Raw genomic sequence first — 23,700 nt, 5'->3', positions numbered from 1 at the left:
ATCATTACGTATGTTGATATCGCACCACCAGTATCTAAAACTAGAGGCTTGTTCCAGTGCTTTGTCTTCAGTAATAATTTTTTATCAGATTGGGTGTTTTCAATAGTGACTCACAAAAGTTGTGAGGGCCTCCCGGAAAGTAAAGAATGTTTTGCAACAACAAGATATTCTTTAACCCTCAAGCAGGTGCTCCGATCTTAATAATGTGAGCGAGCGTGTGGTGTACTTTGTACACACGGAAAGAATGACTGTCTTCCGGCATCATTGCAGGTGGTTCCTACATCAGTGTAAGAGGCACAACTGTCACTGCAGGAAGAGTGTGCATCATTGTGGGAGGAGGACACCAGTTCAGGAGGCACACGCTTCAGGAGAGTAGGCACACACATTTGTGCAGGAGGTGCCTGGTTGACACACGAGTTGGAGCAGGAGGCCTCTGTGTCAGAGTGAGAGGCACCCGTGTCAGTAAAGGAGATGTCTGCGTCACAGTGGGAGGCACTCCTGCCAGCACAGGAGGCATCTTCGTTAGGTTAGGAGGCATCTGTGTCAGTACAGGAGGCATCTTCATTGAGGTGGAAGGCACCAGTGTCACACAGGAGGGGTCTGCATATGGGTCTGAGGCATACAATGTGGCAGCACCCAATGTGATGCAGATACCTCCTGCAGAGTCCGCCCCCGGTAGCTGAGTGGTCAGCGTGACAAACTGTCAATCCTAAGGGCCCGGGTTCGATTCCCGGCTGTGTCGGAGATTTTCTCCGATCGGGGACTGGGTGTCGTGTTGTCCTAATAATCGTCATTTCATCCCCATCGACGCGCAAGTCGCCGAAGTGGCGTCAAATGGAAAGACTCGCACCAGGCGGGCAGTCTACCCGACGGGAGGCCCTCGTCGTATGCCATTTTTATTTTTTTACCTCCTGCAGAGACACGGGCACCTTCCACCTTGACACAGACGTCTCCTGCACTGATGCAGGTGCCTCCTGAACTGACACAGGTGCCTCTGGGAACGTTTTGCACTGATGTGGGTGCCCGGTATCTCGATGCAGGTGCCTCCTTTGCTGAAGCTGGCTCCTCCCACACTGATGTGGGCACTTCCTGCAGTGACGCTTGTACCTCCTACACCGATGTAGGCACCACCTGCACTAATGTAGGCACCGCCTTCACTGACACCAGTGCCTGCCGCCCTGCTGCCGGTGTCACCTATCTTCCCTTCAGAGACCGTAGCTCCCCACCTCACTGCACCCAGAGACTCGTCCGGTGTCAACCTGGCCCCTGCCTACAGGGTGCCGAGGTCATCTCCCCGAGGTCATCTCCCTGCTTTCCTAGAGGGAGAGGAAAGCACAGGTCTGCACACGCTGCATTTCCGCCCTTACTCACCGATTAGCATCGACGTGGCACTGTGCTCACCCAGGACAACTCCTTCAGACACTACACGTGTGACACCTGTGTGCACAGTGTGGAGGAACAGACATCTGGTTGCTTTGCCCCTAGGGAATGAGGGGTGTAGTAACTCGTACATTATCACACCTTCGCTGCCAATACTGCATTGCGTGTCACACAGTTTGAGCAACCTGCCATTCAGCTGCATTGAGGCACTGACTAGATGTTGCTGATCGTGGCCCAGTCCATTAAGGTGGGAGGTGCAGGAGGCATACGTATCAGGTTAGGAGGCTCCCGTGTCGATGCAGGGTGCATCTCTGTCTGAGTAGGAGGTGCCCGTGTTGATGCAGGAAACATATGCGTCAGGGTGAGAGGTACCAGAGTTGGTGCAGGAGGAGTCTGCATCAGGGTGGGAGGCCCCTGAGTTAGTGCAGGAGGTGCCTGCATCAGGGTGGGTGGTGCCTGTGTCAGTGCAGGAGGTATCTGCATCAGGATGGGAGGTGTCCAAGTCAGTGCAGGAGGCATCTGCATCAAGATGGGAGGTGCCCAAGTTAGTGCAGGAGACATCTGCATCAGGATGGGAGGTGTCCAAGTCAGTGCAGGAGGCATCTGCATCAAGGTGGGAGGTGCCCAAGTTAGTGCAGGAGACATCTGCATCAGGATGGGAGGTGTCCAAGTCAGTACAGAAGGCATCTGCGTCAAGGTGGGAGGCACCTGAGTTGGTGCAGGAGGCATCTGCATTAGGATGGGAGGTGTCCAAGTCAGTGCAGAAGGCATCTGCATCAAGGTGGGAGGCTTCTGTGTGGGTGCAGGAGGCATTTGTATCAGGGCGAGAGGCACCCGTGTTGGTACAGGAGGTGTCTGTGTCGGTATGGAAGGCACCCGTGTCGGTGCAGGAAGCTCTGCGTCAGGGTGGGAGGTGTCTGTGTCATTGCAGTAGGCATATTCATCAGGGTAAGGGGTGCCCGTGTCGGTGAAGGAGGCAAGTGCATCAGGACGGGAGGCACCCGTGTCAGTACAGGAAGCATCTGCGTCGGGGTGGGAGGTGCTCGTGTCAGTGCAGGAGGTATCTACATCAGGGTAGGAGGCACCCGTGTTGGTGCAGGAAGTGTCTGTGTCAGAATGGGAGACATCTGTGTCAACGCAGGAGGCATTTTCATCAGTGTAGGACGTGCCCGTGTCAGTGTAGGAGGCAAGTGCGTCAGGATGGGAGCACCCGTGTCAGTATAGGAGGTATCTGCGTCAGGGAGGGACGCACCGATGTTAGTAAAGGAGGTGCCTTGAGGCATGCCGGGGAAGCCCAGTGTCCCATCTTGCAACAAAAATGCACTGTAGAGGCTTTGAGAGGCTGAACTGTATCATTTGTGTGGTGGTAGTCCACCGAAAGAAGTACGGAGGAAAATCAATTTGCAGTTGTTTTCTTCAAATTTAAGGAAAATGTGTTGGATTTAATAAGTTCTGATCCAATAATTTGTAAAATGTACAAATAAAAAAATGATTGGTTATGTAAATTCATAACTAACTAATAATTTTTATTATTATTATAGAAGAACATTATCTTTTAATACAAAAATTAATTTTTTCACAACAGAAACATTACAGTGTATAGTGTGTTCATAAAGGCCTTCTCGCTGCCAGTTGACTTAAATAGGATTTATATCAAACTAACATATTTTTTAAAACCATGTTATTACAAAATTGAAAGATTCACATTAATCATTTTGATGTCTTCTGACTCTTGCTAGCAACCACAAACTGACATACCAACTTCTGTCTCATTACCAGTTATCATAGGAGCTGCATCAATAATCTAAATCTCCTACATTCCATCTGTCATCCCAAAACATTAGCATAGCAAATTACTCACGTCACTCTTCTTTGCTTCGCTCACTCTACTGTATGGTGATTTAAATTGATAGTCCTTTTTTATTTTATTTTCCCTCTTTTGGCTTCCTACAGCAGTTTCTTCCTCCATCAACAAAAGAGCTGTTCTCTTACAAACAACTCACAAGTGAAAGATAACTGACATTATTGAACATGTAGCATTGTCGAGAAAAATGCACTCTTCGGCAGTACAATCAGCTCAGCAAAGAAACTAATCAGCTTTGTGAACAGTAAATGTTGGACAAAATACAATTTGAAACACACACTATGCAGGACTGAGTACAATTTGGGGGGGGGGGGGGGGGGAACTGATTTCACAGCATGGAAACTGTACAAAAATGTATCAAAGTTAGTTTTGTTCATTGATAGATATAATATTTTTGAAATGATATTCCTCATTTGTTGCAGTGGTTTTATTGTACCATAATTTTTTATAATGTTTTATCCAGTGTTCTTTACTGATTACATTAATTCTAGTGTTGAACATTGAACATAATGTACATGGAAGGTAGAATTATCCCTATAAAATGTTGAAAAACTTAAATCAGTTGGAAAGAGACAACACCAGCGTAAATGTAGTCAACAAAGAACAATATAATGAACTTAAATGAACAAAATAAGAAAACAAATACACTTCCAATAAATTAACTACAGAAACAAAAGTAATATATTAGTAGACAATAGGAAAGAGATCCCTTATGATTATATTCAGTTTTCTTAATTGCATTGATAATGTGTATTACTAGGATGATGTTTTGTTTCTTTGCAGAAAAGTACCAGATAATTACAAAATACTTTTCCTACAAGGTGGCGCAACAGGTATATTTTCAGCAGTTCCAATGAACCTCATGCCAGCCGGTGGAAATGCTGATTACATTGTGACTGGTAAGTTACAAGAACAGTATTGTGTAATGTGACATGAACATTCCAAATTCAGAACTTATTTCCTTATTTATATTTCACTGTAGCACTATCACCAATCTCATAGTCAAAAGGAGTCATGAACTTTACAAGTATTGCAGCCATGAAAGTCTATTACTCTGATGGAATATTGTCAGGAATTGTTAATATTTGAGATACATTTTTTCATGTATTAATGTATGTGGTATTATTACCCAAGGTTGTAGGCTTACTGTACAATATTCAAACCTCCATGAGCAGCTTTCAATCTATAAATTAACTTACAACATGTAGTGTCGAAACCAGGCTTGTGAGAAAAAGTGATGGTTTTCCCCAGTGAGTCATATACACAATAACATATGAAAGATGTGTTGCTTACAAATGTTAGGATTTATGATATTATGTGCTATGATCTGATTGTCTCAAACTGATGATACAGAGAGGTGGAGGAACTGTCTTAGACAACTGTATGATTACATTTATTAGTCCATCACCAATTTATTGGCAAGGAGTATTGTCATTCATTCATTGATTCAGTCATTCATTGTATTCTGAAGGTCATACTGAGAAGTAGAACCTTCAGGTATGTGGAATAGGCAAGTCATACAATAACAAAAGAACCACAACAGTATTAACAATACACAATCACTCTACTTCTTATCCCTAATTGTGCTTATACCAGCTAAATTTGTATACATTATAAGAATAGATGTACTTATGTATGTATGTAAGTATGTATATTTGTTCCACATCTCCTAAACCAAACTTGATATACATATGAATTACTGTCTGGAAAGAATCTGTGTGGGGGGTGAGAACCACTTACGTATCAAATGGGCCGGGATGAAAAGGCAGCATAGCTCATGACATGTGAATGTGATGATGATGATGATGGTGATGATGTTTCGGTTTGTGGAGCACTGAACTGCGCGGTCATCAGCGCCTGTACGAAGTCCCAATTTTTACACAGTCCAATTTTTTTTCACAGTCCAGTGTAGCCACTGCCACGGATGATGATGAAATGATAAGGACAACATAAACACCCAGTCCCCGGGCAGAGAAAATCCTCAACCTGGCCGGGAGTCGAACCTGGGACTCGCCACTAGACCACACACTGTGGATGTGACTTACTAGACATTCAGTATTTGAGAATGAGAGCACAAACTTTCCACATAATGTAAAGCCTCTACAAAACTGACAACCCCCAAAAAATGAAAAGAGGAAAAAAGTGTGTTGCTTACTACATTTCAGTTATTCATGCAGTAAAACTGCTGCATGAAGCATGCTGTTTTAGTTTATTACTTCTTTACTACTCACTCATGTTGACTATGCTACAAATGTAGCACCATTCTTATCCATCATCTATCAGAGATCATTGGAACAGCAGAAAGATCTATGGGGCTGGAAGAAGGCCCAGGTCATAGCAATCTATAGAAAAGGTAGAAAATCGGGTGCACATAATTCCCGGCCAATTTCACTCACATCGAATTGTTGTAGAATCATGGAACATATTTTTTGTTCAGACATAATGACCTTTCTAGACTCTGAGAAGTTCATCTGCAGAAACCAGTACGGTTTTAGGAAACAGCGGTCATGCGAGACACAGCAGGCCCTCTTCGTGCATGATATACAACAGGCTCTAGATACCGGCTCCCAGGCTGATGCCATATTTCTTGACTTTCGAAAGGCATTCAACTCAGTTCCGCACTGTCACTTGGTCCAAAAAGTGCGCACTTAAGGTCTATCCGATGACATATGCGATTAGATAGAAAGTTTTCTAACTGACAGGGAGCAGTATGTCATCCTGAATGGTGTGACTTCAACAGAAACAACTGTAACTTCAGATGTGCCCCAGGGTAGCATAATAGGTCCACTGCTTTTTACGATTTACATAAACAATCTGGTTGATGGTATTGACAGTGGCATTAGACTGTTTGCCGATGATGCTGTAGTCTACAGGAAAGTAGTATCACACGAACGTTGTGAACGAATCAGTGAGGATTTGCAGGAAATAAATGTGTGGTGTAATGACTGGCAGTTATCTCTCAATATTAGTAAGTGTAATCTCCTGCGTATAACAAGATGAAAATCGCCATTAATGTACGAGTACAAAATAAATGCCCAGTCTTTGGAAGCGGTAACATCCGTCAAGTATCTGGGTGTGACTATTCGAAATGATCTCAGATGGAATGATCAGATTACACAAGTAATGAGCAAGGCAAACTCTAGATTGTGGTATATTGGTAGAATCCTGAGGCAATGCAGTCCTTCAACAAAGGAAATTGCTTACAATACTTAAGTTCGTCCAGTATTAGAGTATTGTTCGTCTGTATGGGACCTTTATCAGTTGGGTCTGATTCAGGAGATTCAGAAGGTCCAAAGAAGAGCAGCAAGATTCATGACTGGTACATTTAGCCATCACAAGAGCGTTAAAAATCTCATAGAAAGTTTGAAGTGGGACACACTTGCAGATAGACGACATGCTAAATGGAAGGGGCTGCTCACTAAATTCTGAAATCTGATCTTTGTCGAGGATGTAGAGCGTATATTATTACCACCAACTTTCAAATCACACAATGATCACCATTCAAAGATAAGGGTAATTAGATCTCGTACTGAGACATTCAGACAATCTTTTTTTCCTTGTGGGATCCACGAGTGGAACAGAGGGGGGGAACTATGTCTTTGGTGCAAATTGTTCCCTCCGCCACAAACTGCTCGGTGGTTAGTGGAGTATATATGTAAATGTAGATGTAGATGTAGACTGTAGTGATGACTCATTTTGCAGATAGTATTCAAATATACCACTGAATGAACCAGCAAAATTTATCATTGTACAACTCATATTTCAGGATGTATTATGTCGTAAACTCTGAGGTGCCTGAGAAACTGCCATATCATGTGTGACGTATAAATGTATTACTTCTTTGCTACTAACTCTATTCAAAATACACTACTGGCCATTTAAATTGCTACACCACGAAGATGACGTGCTACAGACGTGAAATTTAACCGACTGGAAGTAGATGCTGTGATATGCAAATGATTAGCTTTTCAGAGCATTCACACAAGGTTGGGGCTGGTGGCGACACCTACAACGTGCTGACATGAGGAAAGTTTCCAACCGATTTCTAAATACACAAACAGCAGTTGACCGGCGTTTCCTGGTGAAACGTTGTTGTGGTGCCTCGTGTAAGGAGAAGAAATGCGTACCATCACATTTCTGACTTTGATAAAGGTTGGATTGTAGCCTATCGCGATTGTGGTTTATCGTATTGCGACATTGCTGCTCACATTGGTGAAGATCCAACGGCTGTTAGCAGAATATGGAATCGGTGGGTTCAGGAATGTCATACAGAATGCCGTGCTGGATCCCAATGGCCTCGTATCACTAGCAGTCGAGATGAAAGGCATCTTATCTGCATGGCTGTAAAGGATTGTGCAGCCATGTCTCGATCCCTGAGTCAACAGATGGGGACGTTGGACGTTTGCAAGACAACAACCACCTGCACAAACAGTTCGATGACGTTTGCAGCAGCATGGACTATCAGCTCGGAGACCGTGGCTGCAGTTACCCTTGACGCTGCATCACAGACAGGAGCACCTGCGATGGTGTACTCAACGACGAACCTAGGTGCACGAATGGCAAAACATCATTTTTTCGGATGAATCCAGATTCTGTTTACAGCATCATGATTGTCGCATCCGTGTTTGGTGACATTGCGGTGAACGCACATTGGGAGCGTGTATTTGTCATCGCCATACTGGCGTATCACCTGGTGTGATGGTATGGAGTGCCATTGGTTACATGTCTCGGTCACCTCTTGTTCGCATTGACAGCACTTTGAACAGTGTACGTTACATTTCAGATGTGTTATGACCCGCCGCTCTACCCTTCATTCGATCCCTGCGAAACCCTACATTTCATCAGGATAATGCATGAGTGCATGTTGCAGGTCCTGTACGGGCCTTTCTGGATACAGAAAATGTTCAACTGCTACCCTGGCCAGCATATTCTCCAGATCTCTCACCAATTGAAAACGTCTGGTCAATGGTGGCCAAGCAACTGGCTCATCACAATGCGCCAGTCACTACTCTTGGTGATCTGTGGTATCGTGTTGAAGCTGCATGGGCAGCTGTACCTGTACACCCCATCCAAGCTCTGTTTGACTCAATGCCCAGGTGTATCAAAGCTGTTATTATGGCCAGAGGTGGTTGTTCTGGGTACCGATTTCTCAGGATCTATGTACCCAAATTGCATGAAAATGTAATCACATATCAGTTCTAGTATAATGTATTTGTCCAATGAATACCCGTTTATCATCTGCATTCCTTCTTGGTGTAGCAATTTTAATGGCCAATAGTATATGTTTTGTAACACTATCCAAATATGTTGTTGGAGGAAGTTACAAAAATATATCAACATACGACACATAGTTCAGGAGATATATATCAAATACCGAGATGCCTGAGAAACTACTTCATTATACACGATGTTTTAATTTATTACTATTTCGTTGCTTACTCTAGTTGCAACACATTTCACAGACTGTAGCCACATATACCACAGGATGTACCTGCAAAATTATATCATTGTACAGCACATAATTTAGAAGATGTGATGTCACAAAAATTCAGCAGCGTGAAAGTGAAAATGCAGGCAAAATTCGCTAGAGATATAGGTGAAATGTATGTACAAATATGAGTGAAATATGTGTGAATTGTGTTTGAAATTTGCATGTGGAGGCAAAGCCATGGGTAAAAATCACACCCTAAACATGTGGAGTGATTTCAATCAAATTTGCTACACATGTTAGTTACGATTTGGGAAGAAATGCTGTTGGAGCACGAATCACCAGCCTCCTAATGGGCTGAGGGTGATAATGTGGAAGAGAGAAGGGGGGGAGGAGAAGGATAGAGAGAATGGGAAGGGAGTGTAGGAAATGGACAGAGACAGAGGGGAGAAGAGGAGGTGGACAGAGAAAAGGGGGGTGGGAATGGAGAGAGTGGGGGGGGGGGGGGAGGAAGAGATGGACAGAGAAAGGAAAGAGGAGGAGATGGACGGAGATGGGGTTGGGGGGGGGGACGAGGAAAAGATGGGCGAGAGGGGGAAGGAGCAGATGACCGAAGAGGGAAGAGCAGGTGAACAGAGAGAGGACGGGAGACCAGATGACTAGAGAGAGGGATGGGGGAGATGGAGAGAGTGGGGGATGGAGGAGGTAGCCAGAGAGAGGAGTGGAGGAGATGGACAGAGAGGGGCTGATGGAGAAGATGGCCCAATAGAAGGTTGCAGTATATACAAGGGTGAATCAAACGAAAACCTTAAATTTGTAATAACAAACTGAAATTTCGCGCCGTTATCCTATAAGTTGGTAAGCGTGCTACAAACAGCATGCAGAATGGCCTGTAGGTGGCAACGTAGTGCAGATGCACACATACCGTTGCAGTGTCAGTATAAAGATGGCCGCCCCACTTGCGACTTGCACCAGGGAAGAAGAGCATTCTGTTATCGGTTTTTGTGCCATTAAGGTGTGAAACCTATTGAAATTCATCGATGAATGAAGGTTCAGTATGGTGATGCATGTTTGTCACAGCAGCAAGTCTACGAATGGAGTAGGAAGTTCGCAAATGGTGTGACTTCAGTAGAAGATGCTCCTCGTCTGGGTCAGGCACAATGAGTTGTGACTCCACAGAATATTGCAGCAGTTGAAGCCATAGTGAAGGAAAACTGCTGAGTGACACTGAATGACACTGCAGCATGTTTACAGATTAGTCATGGGTCAGCACACCACATTGAGCATGATGTGCTCCAGTTTCACAAAGTGTCTGCAAGATGGGTGCCCCGGCAGCTGACTCCTGAAATGAGAGAACGACATGTTGACACTTGTGAAGAACTTCTTCGGCACTTTGAGCGAGAAGGTGATGGCTTCCTTGCAAGAATCGTTACTGGGGAAAAAACCTGAATTCACTTCCACCAACCAGAAACAAAGAGAGTGAGCAAGGAATGGTGCCATTCCTCATCACCAAAACCAAAGAAATTTCTAACAGAACCATCAACAGGGAAGGTTATGCTGACTCTCTTTTAGGATGAAAAAGGCGTCATTTTGGAGCATTACATGCCGAAGGGACCACTGTCACCAGTGCATCATACACAGATCTCCTAAAAATCATCTGCGGCCTGCAATCCAATCAAAGCAACATGGATTACTGTCAGCAGGTGTCCGTTTGCAACATGACAATGCAAGGCCCCACACTGCCCGTACAACAGTTGCAACAATCACAGACCTGCATTTTGAGTGTCTTCCTCATCCACCATGTTCACCAGAACCTGTCCCATGTGATTTCCATATGCTTGGACCACTCAAAGACGCAATGGGAGAAAAGAAGTTCCATTCTGATGAAGAGTTATGCCATGCGGTGCATGAGTGGTTGCACAGACTACCAAAAGAAGTTTTTTCTAAAGGAATTTATGCACCTTGTAAGCTCTGGAGGACTTGCATTGAGCGTGGGGGAGATTATGTTGAAAAGTGATACAGCTTTGTACCACTTTTGCATAACAAATAATATTTAAGAAAATATTTAAGGTTTTCATTTGACTTACACTCGTACATGCCCAGGCAATGCTGGATATTAGCTGAACATATTATTATTGTACCTGGAAATGAGGGCGCTATGATCAACTTATCCTGAGTTTTTATCTTGACATTTAACAAGTATGCGCTGAAATACTTAATAGTATGAGAGTTGATCCAGAAGTAAAGTTTCCTTCATTTTTATAAATAGACAACATTGTTCATTCACATAAAAATTGACATCATTGGAAGGAAGAAATTTAGCTGTATTTTTCTTCATCTTTCTCTATGCATTTTTGTAGATGACCCTTCAATTTCTGTATCCCCATGTCATAGATCTCCACTACCTACCTCTTCCTTGACTTCATCACTGCTCTGGAAGCATTGGCCACCCAAGTGTTCCTTTGACTTGGGGAACAAGTGATAATCACTATGTGTGAGGTCTGGACTGTAAGGTGGGAGGGGCATGACAGTCCAACCAAAGTTTGTCAAAACTTCCTGGGTTTGGCGGGAGACATGAGGTCAGGTGTTATAGTGGAGTAGTGTTACACTTTCTGTCAGTCATCCTCTCTGGCGGCTCTGGAGAGCTCCCTTGAGTTTTCGTAGTGTTTCACAATGACTGTCTGAGAGGTCATTGTCGCAGGGTCCATGAAATCGAACACCAGTGTCCCCTATGATCTCAAAACATAGTGGCCATGACATTGTCAGCAGAAGGAGTTTTTTGAACTTCCTTGTGACTGATGACCCTGAGTCATGCCATTGTTTAGATTTTTCTTTCATTTTGGGAGTGAAATGAAACACCCAGATTTCGTCTCTTGTAATAATGGAGTCCAAAAACCCTTCCTTATCTTCTTGACACTCTTGAATAAACTGGTGAGCAGAGTGAAGGCATTTTTCCTTGTGTTCTGCTGTCAGCATGCACGGTACCCATCAAGGTGATACCCCAATTTTTCTGTCAAAGCTCTTTCAACTGTAGAACTATCAGGAATCTGAGCAACAGGCTCACAGATGGTGAACCTCCTGTTTTGAAGCACTTCACATTGGACCATCTTGATAACCGCCTCCAAAACTGAAGGTCTTCCACTCCATTCCTCATCGTGGACCACTTTTTGACCAGCACTAAATTCCCTGCATCATTTTTGGACATGTTGAACAGACATATACTTGTTGCCATACACTTGTGTCAACAGACAGTGAATATGCATGAGTGGAGTTCCTTTTGCTTGCAAAAACCAAATTATGGACTGAATCTCGCACTTGGCAGGTTCAAAAATGAGCACCTCCATCAATGGACACTTGCTGAGCCAATATTGACAGAGCAGCAAAGCGCAGCCATGCGGAATCGAGAGTGGGGGAACAGCGGTGCACAGCAATGTTGACGGATTTCACTAGCACCTTCCCGTGCAGTTGGAGCTCTTTGGGAATCTTACTTTTGGATCAACCCTCATACGTGCACAGCTACCTTTAAATCATTCCCACTGCAATGCATTTTCCTTAGTTAAGACCATACTTGTTTACTGTAATGTGACCGTGTGTTTCTGACAATGGCCACAGGAAGACAAGTGAATAATATCATGGTTAGATAGTACTCAGCTAGTATTCATAGACATTTTAACGATGGACGCCTGTGTGTGTGTGTGTGTGTGTGTGTGTGTGTGTGTGTGTGTGTGTGTTATGTTCCACATTTCCTCGTAAACAGCTGAGCCGATTTCAGTGAAACTTGGTACACATAGCCATTACTGTCAAGCAGCAATTGGTGTGGCGGTAAGAACCATCAACTTATCTTAGTTCAGGAAGTGTGACATCATAAACAATGAGATGCATGAAAAACTATTGAATTGCACATGATGTTTAAATTTATCACTTATTGCTATTAACTCCATTTGCAACACATATTGCAGACAGTATCCATATATGCCACTGAAGGTACCTAAAATATTATGTCATTGTATGACACAAAGATCAGGAGATATGAGTCATAAACATTGAGATGTGTGAAAAAATGCCACGTGATGCATGAAGTTTTAATATAATTATTCTCTACTACTAGGACATTACTAGAGTTGAGTAAACTTAAGGAAATCCCTGACACCTGACAGTACTTTTGACAGCTCTCAACTGTAAAGTGCAAATGGCTGCAAGGAAAAACAGTAGGTGCCTGTAGAGCTATGAAGAAGCATTGCCATGGTGGCGATTACAAAAGTGTGTTGGAGACATGCGAAGCAGCTGTGCACAGCATACAGAATTTGTTTCATAATTTAGGAGGAGTTTACATGAACTCATGGAAATGAAATTTTTCAGTATTATACTACAAACATAGCTTATTTTTCATTTCTAATATAAAGTTGGTGAAATGAATACCTGCTGGGCAGTGGTGGGGGGTGTCAGCTAGAGAGAGAGAATGAAATAGATAGATAGATAGAGAGTGAGTGAGTGTTACTCAATTACATATGGTATTTTTCCAAGAAAACGGTTGCCAACATCTGTACCAACAGATGCTTGTTTACGGTACATCTTATTTGCCATCTATTCATTGTGTTTTGTAGTTCCAGCAAGAAGGAAAACTGTCAGGGATGTGGAAGAGTCAAGGTCTACATTAACAAAAGACAAAGACGTCACAAAAACTTAGCCTGTATACCACATTAACAGAAAACTATAAATATATTTTTTAATGCAGTTTGTGTTTACATCTGCTAAATGTGAGTGAAATCTAAAGAAAGCTTCAGCCTCGTCAGTTATACTATATTGACTGGTTTTGCTAAATGAGGACAAACTGCGAGAAACAATCAGTGGATAAGGTCATATGGACAAAGACCAAATATGCTTTCGAAGAGAGGTACACCCACTTGAAGATGAAGGTAAAAGATAGTTGACAATGTTGGTTTCAGTGACTTAAAGCACACATGAGAACACACCAGGCAACTGGGAATGTTCTGTCTGTATCAGGATTTTAGGTCCATGCTCAAGAGGGAAGTAATGTCCAGGATGGCAACACACATATCACTACAAGGTGGTGAAATGGATGCCCCCATGGACATGCGGCCGTGACAAGACTGCCTATTGACTATTGATTACTGAGAGCCATTGGCTGGGTAGATGGAAGTGGGGAGGTGGTAGGGAAGGCTGCATGAGGTATGTTGGGTGTACCAGCGTATAGTGAGAGGCAGATCTTTTGACGGATGACTCAGTGACTGCACAACAACAGAAAAGGAGTTCAGAGGGTAGACACATAAGAGATAGAGGGAGGGAGTGGGAGAGTGAGGGAAGGAAAGGTTAGGGAGATGAAGGGAGGGACATGGGAGAAAGAGAAAAGAAGAGGGGTGGAAAAAGGGGGGAGGGGGAGAGAGAGAGAGAGAGAGAGAGAGAATACCAGTATGGACAGGGAAGGAGTGGACTGCGAGATGGCAAGATATGCTGGAGCGAAAATTCTCACCAACATAGTCCAGAGAAACTTGTGCTGGGAGGGAGTATCCAGATGGCCCGCATAGTGAAGCAGCTATTGAAATTATTTCTGTTGTGGTGCACAGAATTTTCGGCAACTGGACATTGAAGTTTGCAGTTGCCACAACTTGGCGATGGCCATTCATTCAGGTAGTAGTTGTTTACAGTAAAAGATTCCTGTAATTTCCTTATCTTTTGTTAGTATATTCCATGACTCATTCCACATCCCTGAAGTTTCCGTTCTTGATGAGACCTACAGAATATGATGAGTGAATGTATATTATTTCTCTGCATAGCCCTCTATCTTCACAGAGGAAAGAACTAAGAGCTAGGATTAGTTTTTGTTGCAAATTGTTTTTCTTTTGATCTTTGTTTGTGGATTAAAAAAGTAACGGAAAATACATTTTGAATCAATTTTGTAGGGCAAAAGTGTGGGCATTGTGCTTAATAATTCTGATTTGAAACAAATGTATCTTTCTTTTCTCTTGTGCAGGAAGCTGGTCAAGCAAAGCAGCTAAAGAGGCAGCCAAGTATGGAAAAGTGAATATGGTACTGCCAAAGATGGATGCGTACAATGACATCCCTAACCAATCTACTTGGAAGCTCAGTCCAGATGCATCATATGTTTATTATTGTGCCAATGAGACAATACATGGTTAGTATGAGATGAAAATTTAATTATTGGAAAAGTATCATCATTTTAGAAAGTGTAGGCATACTCTTAATGTTTCTAAGTAATGAATGAAATCTGAAGTTTGCATTCATTTTTGTAACTATTATATCTGCCGTTTTTAGAAGTGTTGATATTCGTCCAGATTTATTTATTTTTTCCATTATTAACTTTCTACAGACTACACTATTATAAGCTTACTGTCAATGAACAGAATAAAGTAATATGTCTTTGAGACTCCCGTATCTTAACTTGCAAAATTACACATTCTACAGCATTCCTACCTCTGGTGTGTTTAATGTGTGAAACATGGTTCAACTGAGGAAAGAAAATCTACAAGATACCGGCTTTGCTGTGTTCTTTTTCATTTTGGAAATATGCCACTGCTACTGTGAAGAGAAGAGGATACCTGTCAAAATTTACAATGGGCCTCATGTTTTAGAAGTTATTTCAACAAAAATAATCAAGTTTTGAAAATATAATGTAACTGGGTAGATAAAAAAATCTACTCACCAAGTGGTGACAGGAGAACACACATATAAAGGTATTATGTATGCAAGTCTTCAGAGCCAATGGCTCCTTCATCTGGCGGAAGGGGAAGGAAGAGGGGTGAAGGAAAAGGACTGGTGAGCTTTAGGAAAAGTGGTAGAGTTTGGAAAACTCACCCAGCACCCGGCGTCAGGGGAGACATACGGGATGAAATGAGAAGTTATTTATTTATCCAAGGTTTTTTTTAACAACCACCAAACCACAATATAACTCTAAAACTATAGTCTAAAATTATTGACTGTGAGAATTTCATGTTTTGTGAGTCCAATGTTCAGTAGCCAGACTGGCACTATTGTTTGCTGCAAACAAGTCTTCCATATCACAGGCTTTGCTCAGATTACTGAAAACCAAATGTTGAGAGTCCTGCCTTGCCACACATTCACAAAGCTCAGCATCATTGACACCCCACTTCTTCAAATTAGTCTTTCATCTTGTCACCCCTGTTCTCAATCTTCTGAAGGTCTCCCAAGTCTCATATTGGAGAGGGCAACATGAACATTGCTTCTATTTACATACATCGAAAAAAGTTTTGCATCACCTCGGTTCCGAGAATTCTGGAACCTGTGCAGAAAACTGGAATAGAGATCAACATAAACATCATTTCTGCCCTTTTTATTCTTCATGAAAACCACACAGTGCATGTTGTACCACCATATAGCAAACCCTCCCGGGGGGGGGGGGGGGGGGGGGGGGAGGTCCAGATTACTGAACACACCAGTACCTCTAATACCCAGTAGTACGTCCTCTTGCATTGATACATGCCTGTATTCGTCGTGGCATACTATCCACAAGTTCATCAACACACTGTTGTTCCAGATTGTCCCACTCCTCAACCAATGATTTGGCATGGATCCCTTAGAGTGGTTGGTGGGTCACGTCATCCATAAACAGCCCTGCTCAATCTATGTTCGATAGGGTTCATGTCTGGAGAACATGCAGGCCACTCTAGTTGAGTGATGTCATTATCCTGGAGGAAGTCACTCAAAAGATGCGCATGATGGGGGTGCGAATTGTCATCCATGATGACGAATGCCTCACCGATGTGGTTGCACTATCGGTCAGAGGATGGCATTCACGTATTGTACAGCCACTATGGCGGCCTTTTTATTTACCACTAGCAGCGTACGATGGCCCCACATAATGCCACCCCAAAACTGCGGGGAACCTCCACCTTGCTGTACTTGCTGGAGAGTGTGTCTAAGGCATTCAGCCTGACTGTGTTGCCTCCAAACATGTCTCCGACAATTGTCTGGTTGAAGGCATATGTGATACTCATCAGTGAAGAGCACGTGATGCCAATCCTGAGCGATCAATTTGGCATATTGTTGGGCCCAGCTGTACCGTGCTGCATGGTGTCATGGTTGCAGAGATGGACCTCACCATGGACGTCTGGAGTGAAGTTGCGCATCGTGCAGCCTATTGTGTTCAGTCTGAATCATAACATGATGTCCTGTGGGTGCACAAAAAGAGTTATTCAACATGGCATTGCTGTCAGGGTTCCTCCGAGCCATAATCCATAGGTAGTGGTCATCCACTGCATTAGTAGCCCTTGGGCAGCCTGAGCGAGGCATGTGATTGACAGTTCCTGTCCCTCTGTATCTCCTCCATGTCTGAATAACATCGCTTTGGTTCACTCCAAGACACCTGGACGCTTCCATTGTTGAGAGCCCTTCCTGACACAAAGTAACAATGCTGAGGTGATCGAACCATGGTATTGACCATCTAGGCATGGTTGAACTACAGACAACACAAGCCATGTACCTCCTTCCTGGTGGAATGACTGGAACTGATCGGCTGTCGGACCCCCTCCGTCTAATAGGGGCTGCTCGTACATGATTATTTACATCTTTGGGCAGGTTTAGTGACATCTCTGAACAGTCAAAGGGACTGTGTCTGTGATACAATATCCACAGTCAATATCTGTCCTCAAGAGCTCTGGGAACCGGGGTGATGCAAAACTTTTTTTGATGTGTGTAGAAGTGAAACACATTTAAAATAATGGAAAATCCAGGATGGAATAATGACAATACTATGAAAAGGATAGTTGCTACTCACCATATAGTGGAGATGCTGAGCTGCAGATAGGCAGAACAAAAAGGCAGTCAGATGAATCTCCCGGCTAAACAGGCCTTTATCAGAATTAGACAACACACACACACACACACACAAATGCGACTCACACACATGTGACAACAGTCTCTGGCTGCCAAGTGTGAATGTGGTGCTCCAAGGAGATGCCACACATCCAAATTGGAAGAAGCTGCACTACATCATGTTGAAGAAAACCCACCAATGAGTACAGGAGCAATTTTTTTGGCTGTTAGTGAGTGGAATAGCAAAACAAATAATTTACTGGATCATGCCTAATCAATTACTTGTAAAAGTGGTTGTGTTACCAACATGGTTTCAAATGGCTGTAGCACAGAAAAGGTACATTTCTGGACGTGGGCTCCAATTCAAAATATTATATACTCATTCCTCCTTACAACTCCCAGAAGTTTGTATGGGAATTTCTGAACACCCTGTATGTGAAGACCAAAGCCAGTCATGGAGTTAAATGAAGTATGTATCAGCAACTGGAGCGGCCTTTCATTAATTAAATATGTGTATGTTTAGCCCAAATTCATTGAACGGAAACAAAACAGAATGGCAAAACATGAAACTGCGACATTGCACAGTGGAAATACCAATTAAAACAATAACAATATATTAGAATTTGTTAAGGGGTTGTCATAGTGTTAACTCCAAGTCATTTAGATAGACCATAGAAATCCAAAATCTTGGTGGCTGGACAGAGATTTGAATCTGGATTACTCCAGATTTGAGTGCAATCTAAACCACAGCCCCATCTTGCTCAGTCATTGTGCTTCATTCCCAATGATTTATATTTTACTTGCAGTCTATTACAGCTACATTTCTGCCTAATTTTAGCTACTTTTGTTGGTCTTATCATTTTTTGTACAACCATAATTTTTTACAATAAACTTAACCATCTCTTTCCTTGGCTTTCAGGTGTCGAATTCAGGTACATTCCAGACACAAAAGGTGTCCCACTTGTCTGTGATATGTCTTCAAACTTCCTTTCAGAAGAATTTGATGTGTCTAAGGTAAAAAAATGATAAATGATTGTGAAATATGTTTTCATATGATGATGTAACATGTCAAATGAATGCGTACGAATGGCAATGACTGACAGAAACATTATTATCCATGTGGGAAGTTTCTCATAGTGAGAATTAGTTATGAACTTAATAACCACAGAATAAAAATTAAGTAATATTTTAAACTACTATTTTTGTGTTTGCAACAGTTTGGGGTGATATTTGCCTGCGCCCAGAAGAATGTTGGAACATCAGGAGTAACAGTGGTGATAATCCGTGAAGATCTCATAGGAAAGGCACAGCCAATAGTGCCAACAATCCTGGACTTCAAAATCAATGCACAGGACAATTCAGTGCACAATACTCCTCCAATGTATCCGTAAGTTTATATTTATTGAATATAATAGAGGGAAACATTCCACGTGGGAAAAATATATATAAAAAACAAAGATGCTTTAACTTACCAAATGAGAAAGCGCTGGTATGTTGATAGACACAATAAAATAAAAAACACACAAACACACACACAAATATTCAAGCTTTCGCAATCCATGGTTGCTTCATCAGGAAAGAGGGAAGAACAAAAGGATATGGGTTTTACGGGAGAGGGTAAGGAGTCATTCCAATCCCGGGAGCAGAAAGACTTACGTTAGGGGGGAAAAGGACAGGTATACACTCGCACACACACACACACACACACACACACATCCATCTGCACATATACAGACACAGGCAGACATATGTAAATGCAAAGAGGTTGGGAAGAGATGTCAGTTGAGGCGCAAGTATAGAGGCAAAGATGTTGTTGAATGACAGGTGAGGTACGAGGGATGGCAACTTGAAATTAGCGGAGGTTGAAGCCCGGTGGGTAATGGGAAGAGAGAATATATTGAAGGGCAAGTTTCCATATCCGGAGTTCTGATAGGTTGGTGTCAGTGGGAAGTATCCAGGTAACCCGGACGGTGTAACACTGTGCCAAGATGTGCTGGCCATGCACCAAGGCATGTTTAGCCATAGGGCGATCCTCATTACCAACAAACACTGTCTGCCTGTGTCCGTTCATGCGAATGGACAGTTTGTTGCTGGTCATTCCCGCATAGAAGGCTTCACAGTGTAGGCATGTCAGTTTCTTGGCACAGTGTTACACCGTCTGGGTTATCTGGTTGCTTCCCACTGACACCAACCTATCAGAACTCTGGGGATGGGAACTTGCCCTTCAATATATTTTCTCTTCCCGTTACCCACCAGGCCTCAACCTCCGCTAATTTCAAGTTGCTGCCCCTCGTACCTCACCTGTCATTCAACAACATCTTTGCCTCTGTACTTCCGCCTCAACTGACATCTCAACCTTTTTACATATGTCTGCCTGTGTCTGTATATGTGTGTGTGTGTGTGTGTGTGTGTGTGTGTGTGTACTTGTCCTTTTTTCCCCCTAAGGTAAGTCTTTCCGCTCCCGGGATTGGAATGACTCCTTACCCTCTTCCTTAAAACCTACATCCTTTCGTCTTTCCCTCTCCTTCCCTCTTTCCTGATGAAGCAACCATGGATTGCGAAAGCTTGAATATTTGTGTGTGTGTTTGTGTGTTTTTTATTTTATTGTGTCTGTCAACATACCAGTACTTTCTCGTTTGGTAAATTAAAGTATCTTTATTTTTTATATATAAGTTTATATTTATTGATATATCATCCTTCTGGGGATGGGAGCATTTATTGATTGAGTTTTAAATAAGTATTAATTCAAGTAGCATTCCAGCTTATGTATAACTGTTAAAAAACACAGATATAAAGCTTGTTGACAGGACAGAAATTTGCTGTTATGATACCAGAGTTAAAGCAGATTTGGTTACAGTAAAGCACAGGCTGACAATAATGGGAAACTCATAAAATAAATACAAGAGGTGTTCAGTTTCCTCAAAGCAGCATGGTTTTATTCAGGGTTCCAACACACCATAATATTCCCCGCTCTTTTGGTTACAAAATCATATTTTACAACATAATCTCTGTGTAATTTGATGCCTTGACACTACGTTACTAGGAGGGCCTGCATACCCGTACATACCAATCTACTGGTCAGTGTCAGAGCTGACATCTTGCTACATCGGTAACCTCCTCAGCAGACTTTCAATGGGGATGCTTTCCTGATGTTTTGAAGTATTCCAAAGTCAGACCTCTGATCAAGAAAGGATCAAAGGATGATGTGGGAAACTATAGGCCTATTTCTATTCATCCAGTCCTGTCAAAAGTGGTAGAGAAAGTAGCTGCAACCAGATCAGAAACTTCATTGTAAAATATGATGTTAGTATAAGTAACCAATTTGGATTTCAGCAAGGAAAAAATACTGTGGATGCAGTGAATAAATTTATTGAAAAGATAGGCAAATAATTGGATTAGAGGAGTAAAGTTGCAGGTATCTCCTGTGATCTCACAAAAGCATTTGACTCTGTGAACCATGACTTGCTTATCTACAAGTTAGACAAATTGGCTAACATCATACTTACACAACACAAAATGAAGGGTATCTATCACATCAGATGCAGTGAAGTATTATTCTAAACGGAGTATAGTATCACAAAGTGTGCCCCAAGGCTCCATTTTGGGTCCAATCCTGTTCCTACTCTACGTAAATGACTTATCCATAAATATAAATTCCCTGTCAGTTCTGTTTGCAGATGATACTTCCAGTTTTAATTGAAGATGATGATTCAGAAAAAATTCTGAGCTCCATCGTACTTTAGACAACTGGTTCCAGTTAAATGGGTTGAAATTGAACACTACAAAAATCCATATGGTTCATTTCAATACCAAACATTCAAAATGTGTGGAACTCAAAATAGAACATAACAAATGGAGACGTACAATGAGGTCCCTTTCAAACTCTGTTGGGTTGTGGTAATGCTGCCTCTTATGGACAAGAGACGTCTGTGTGCTCTTCAGAGTGATCATTGAATGTCTAATGCTGTTCGTGTCGCTTGTATCCCCCACTAGGCCTGGTAACAACTCTACTTATGAACAACACTAATGAATTTTGGTAGCAGTTCCACCTGCCACGCAGAATTGAATGAAAAAAAAGGATGTGTTAGATGACAACCAGTGTGGCTTGAGGAAACCTAAAGGCACCAGAGGGGCAATTCTGATGTTGCAGACGATAATGGAAGCAAGACTAAAGAAAAATGAAGACATGTTCACGGGATTTGTCAACCTGGAAAAAACGTTCCACAGTGTGAGATGGTGCAAGATGTTTGAAATTCTGATAAAAATGGGGGTAAACTACAGGGAAATATGGGTAATATACAATATGTACGAGAACTGAGAGGGAATAATAAGAGTGAACAACCATGAACAAAGTGCTCAGTTTAAAAGGGTGTAAGACAGGGATGTAGTCTTTTGCTCCTATTGTTCAAACAGTACATCGAAGACATGGAAATAAAAGAAAGCTTCGGGAGTGGGATTAAAATTCAAGGTGAAACAATATCAATGATATGATTTGCTGATGACATTGCTATTCTGAGTGAAGGTGAAGAAGAATTAGATGATCTGCTGAATGGAATGAACAGTCTAATAAGTACAAAATATGAATTGGGAGTAAATCGAAGAAAAACAAAAGTAATGAGAAGTAGCAGAAATGAGAACAGCGAGAAACTTAACGTCACCATTGATGGTCATGAAGTAGGTGAAGTTAAGGAACTGTACTACCTAGGCAGCAAAATAGCCAATGACAGACGGAGCAATGAGGACATCAAAAGTAGACTAGCACTGGCAAAAAGGGCATTTCTGGCCAAGAGAAGGCTATTAGTATCAAACATAGGCCTTAATTTGAGGAAGAAATTTCTGAGAATGTACGTTTGGAGCACAGCATTGTATGGTAGTGAAACATGGACTGTGGGAAAACTGGAACAGAAGAGAATCAAAGCATTTCAGATGTGGTGCTACAGATGAATGTTGAAAATTAGATGGACTTATAAGATAAGGAATGGGGAGGTTCTGCATAGAATCAGAGAGGAAAGGAATATGTGGAAGGAGAAGGGACAAGATGATAGGACATCTGTTAAGACATCAAGGAATAACTCCCATGGTACTAAAGGGAGCTGTAGAGAGCCAAAACTGTAGAGGAAGACAGAGATTGTAATACATCCAGCAAATAATTGAGGACCAACTGATGGTGTGTATGTGCACAAAGTTTCATTGATACCTGAATATGTATAATGGGTTCTTTACTTGTCAGGCAGCATATACATGTTGCCATCAACCCACATTTTCTGTGGGTAAAAAATAAGGAGACTGGGCAAGTCAATCAATGATTAATCCATTCCTCAGTGCATTTGTGATGTGAGCTGTCATGTGGAGAGGGGTCTCGCATTATACTGGTGGAATATACCATTTGATATGCTAGTCATGAGGTATGCAACAGGTTTACCATTTCCACAACATGCTGGCAAGCACTAAGTCTTCTTTGAACAATTACTAAATCTTTGTTGTTGTCATATTCAGTAGCTGCCAACACCGTGACTCCAGAAACTGGAGAGGTGTGGACCTCAAAAACTGCTACTCGCTGTCATCTTTCACGAAGTCAGCATCGAACTGACAACCACGGACATTAGTGAGGACCATTGCTGAACAACACAGAATACCGCTCAGTGTCGCAGCTGTCTCTGGTTCTATGCCACACGAGTGTCTGTTGGCTGTTGTACAGTGTCAGCCATAAACAACACACGGCAATGCGAGATCCCAACTCAGCTCCAGTGATCCATTCCGAAAGATTTGTGGTGACACTACATCTACACCATACTCCACAAACCATCTACTGTTGTGTGGCAGAGGATACTTCTGATACAACTCACTGATTCCCACTTCCCTGTTCCATTCACAGATGACACGCGCAAAGGATGATTGTCGGTAAGCCGCTGTATTAACTCATTAGCTCTAATTTCTTGAATTTTCTTGTTCTGGTCATTTTGGGAAATGTATGTGGGTGGAAATAATATATTGCCTGAAACTTCAATAGTAAACCTCTCAAATGGCTTTGAGTACTATGGGACTTAACTTCTGAGGTCACCAGTCCCCTAGAACTTAGAACTACTTAAACCTAGCTAACCCAAGGACATCACAAACATCCATGTCCGAGGCAGGATTCGAACCTGCGACCATAGCGGTTGCGCGGTTCCAGACTGTAGCACCTAGAACCGCTCGGCCAACCCGGCCGGCAGTAAAC

At 42.5% G+C, this 23,700-nt stretch overlaps 1 protein-coding gene across 2 annotated transcripts in view; it reads left to right on the top strand.

Moving 5' to 3' along the window:
- The window catches only part of LOC126215388 (phosphoserine aminotransferase), a 122,234-nt gene that overhangs the window by 81,487 nt on the left and 17,047 nt on the right, over positions 1-23,700 (top strand). For both annotated transcript variants that reach the window (XM_049942095.1, XM_049942096.1), the window contains exons 4-7: positions 4,028-4,143; positions 14,665-14,826; positions 18,403-18,497; positions 18,701-18,870. In XM_049942095.1, the coding sequence (XP_049798052.1) occupies positions 4,028-4,143; positions 14,665-14,826; positions 18,403-18,497; positions 18,701-18,870 (543 nt within the window). The remainder of the gene's footprint in view (positions 1-4,027; positions 4,144-14,664; positions 14,827-18,402; positions 18,498-18,700; positions 18,871-23,700) is intronic.

Source organism: Schistocerca nitens, chromosome 12 (assembly GCF_023898315.1).
Source record: "Schistocerca nitens isolate TAMUIC-IGC-003100 chromosome 12, iqSchNite1.1, whole genome shotgun sequence".
NCBI lineage: Eukaryota > Metazoa > Arthropoda > Insecta > Orthoptera > Acrididae > Schistocerca > Schistocerca nitens.
Note: the sequence above shows the minus strand (reverse complement) of the source record. Positions and strands in the feature narration are given on the sequence as shown.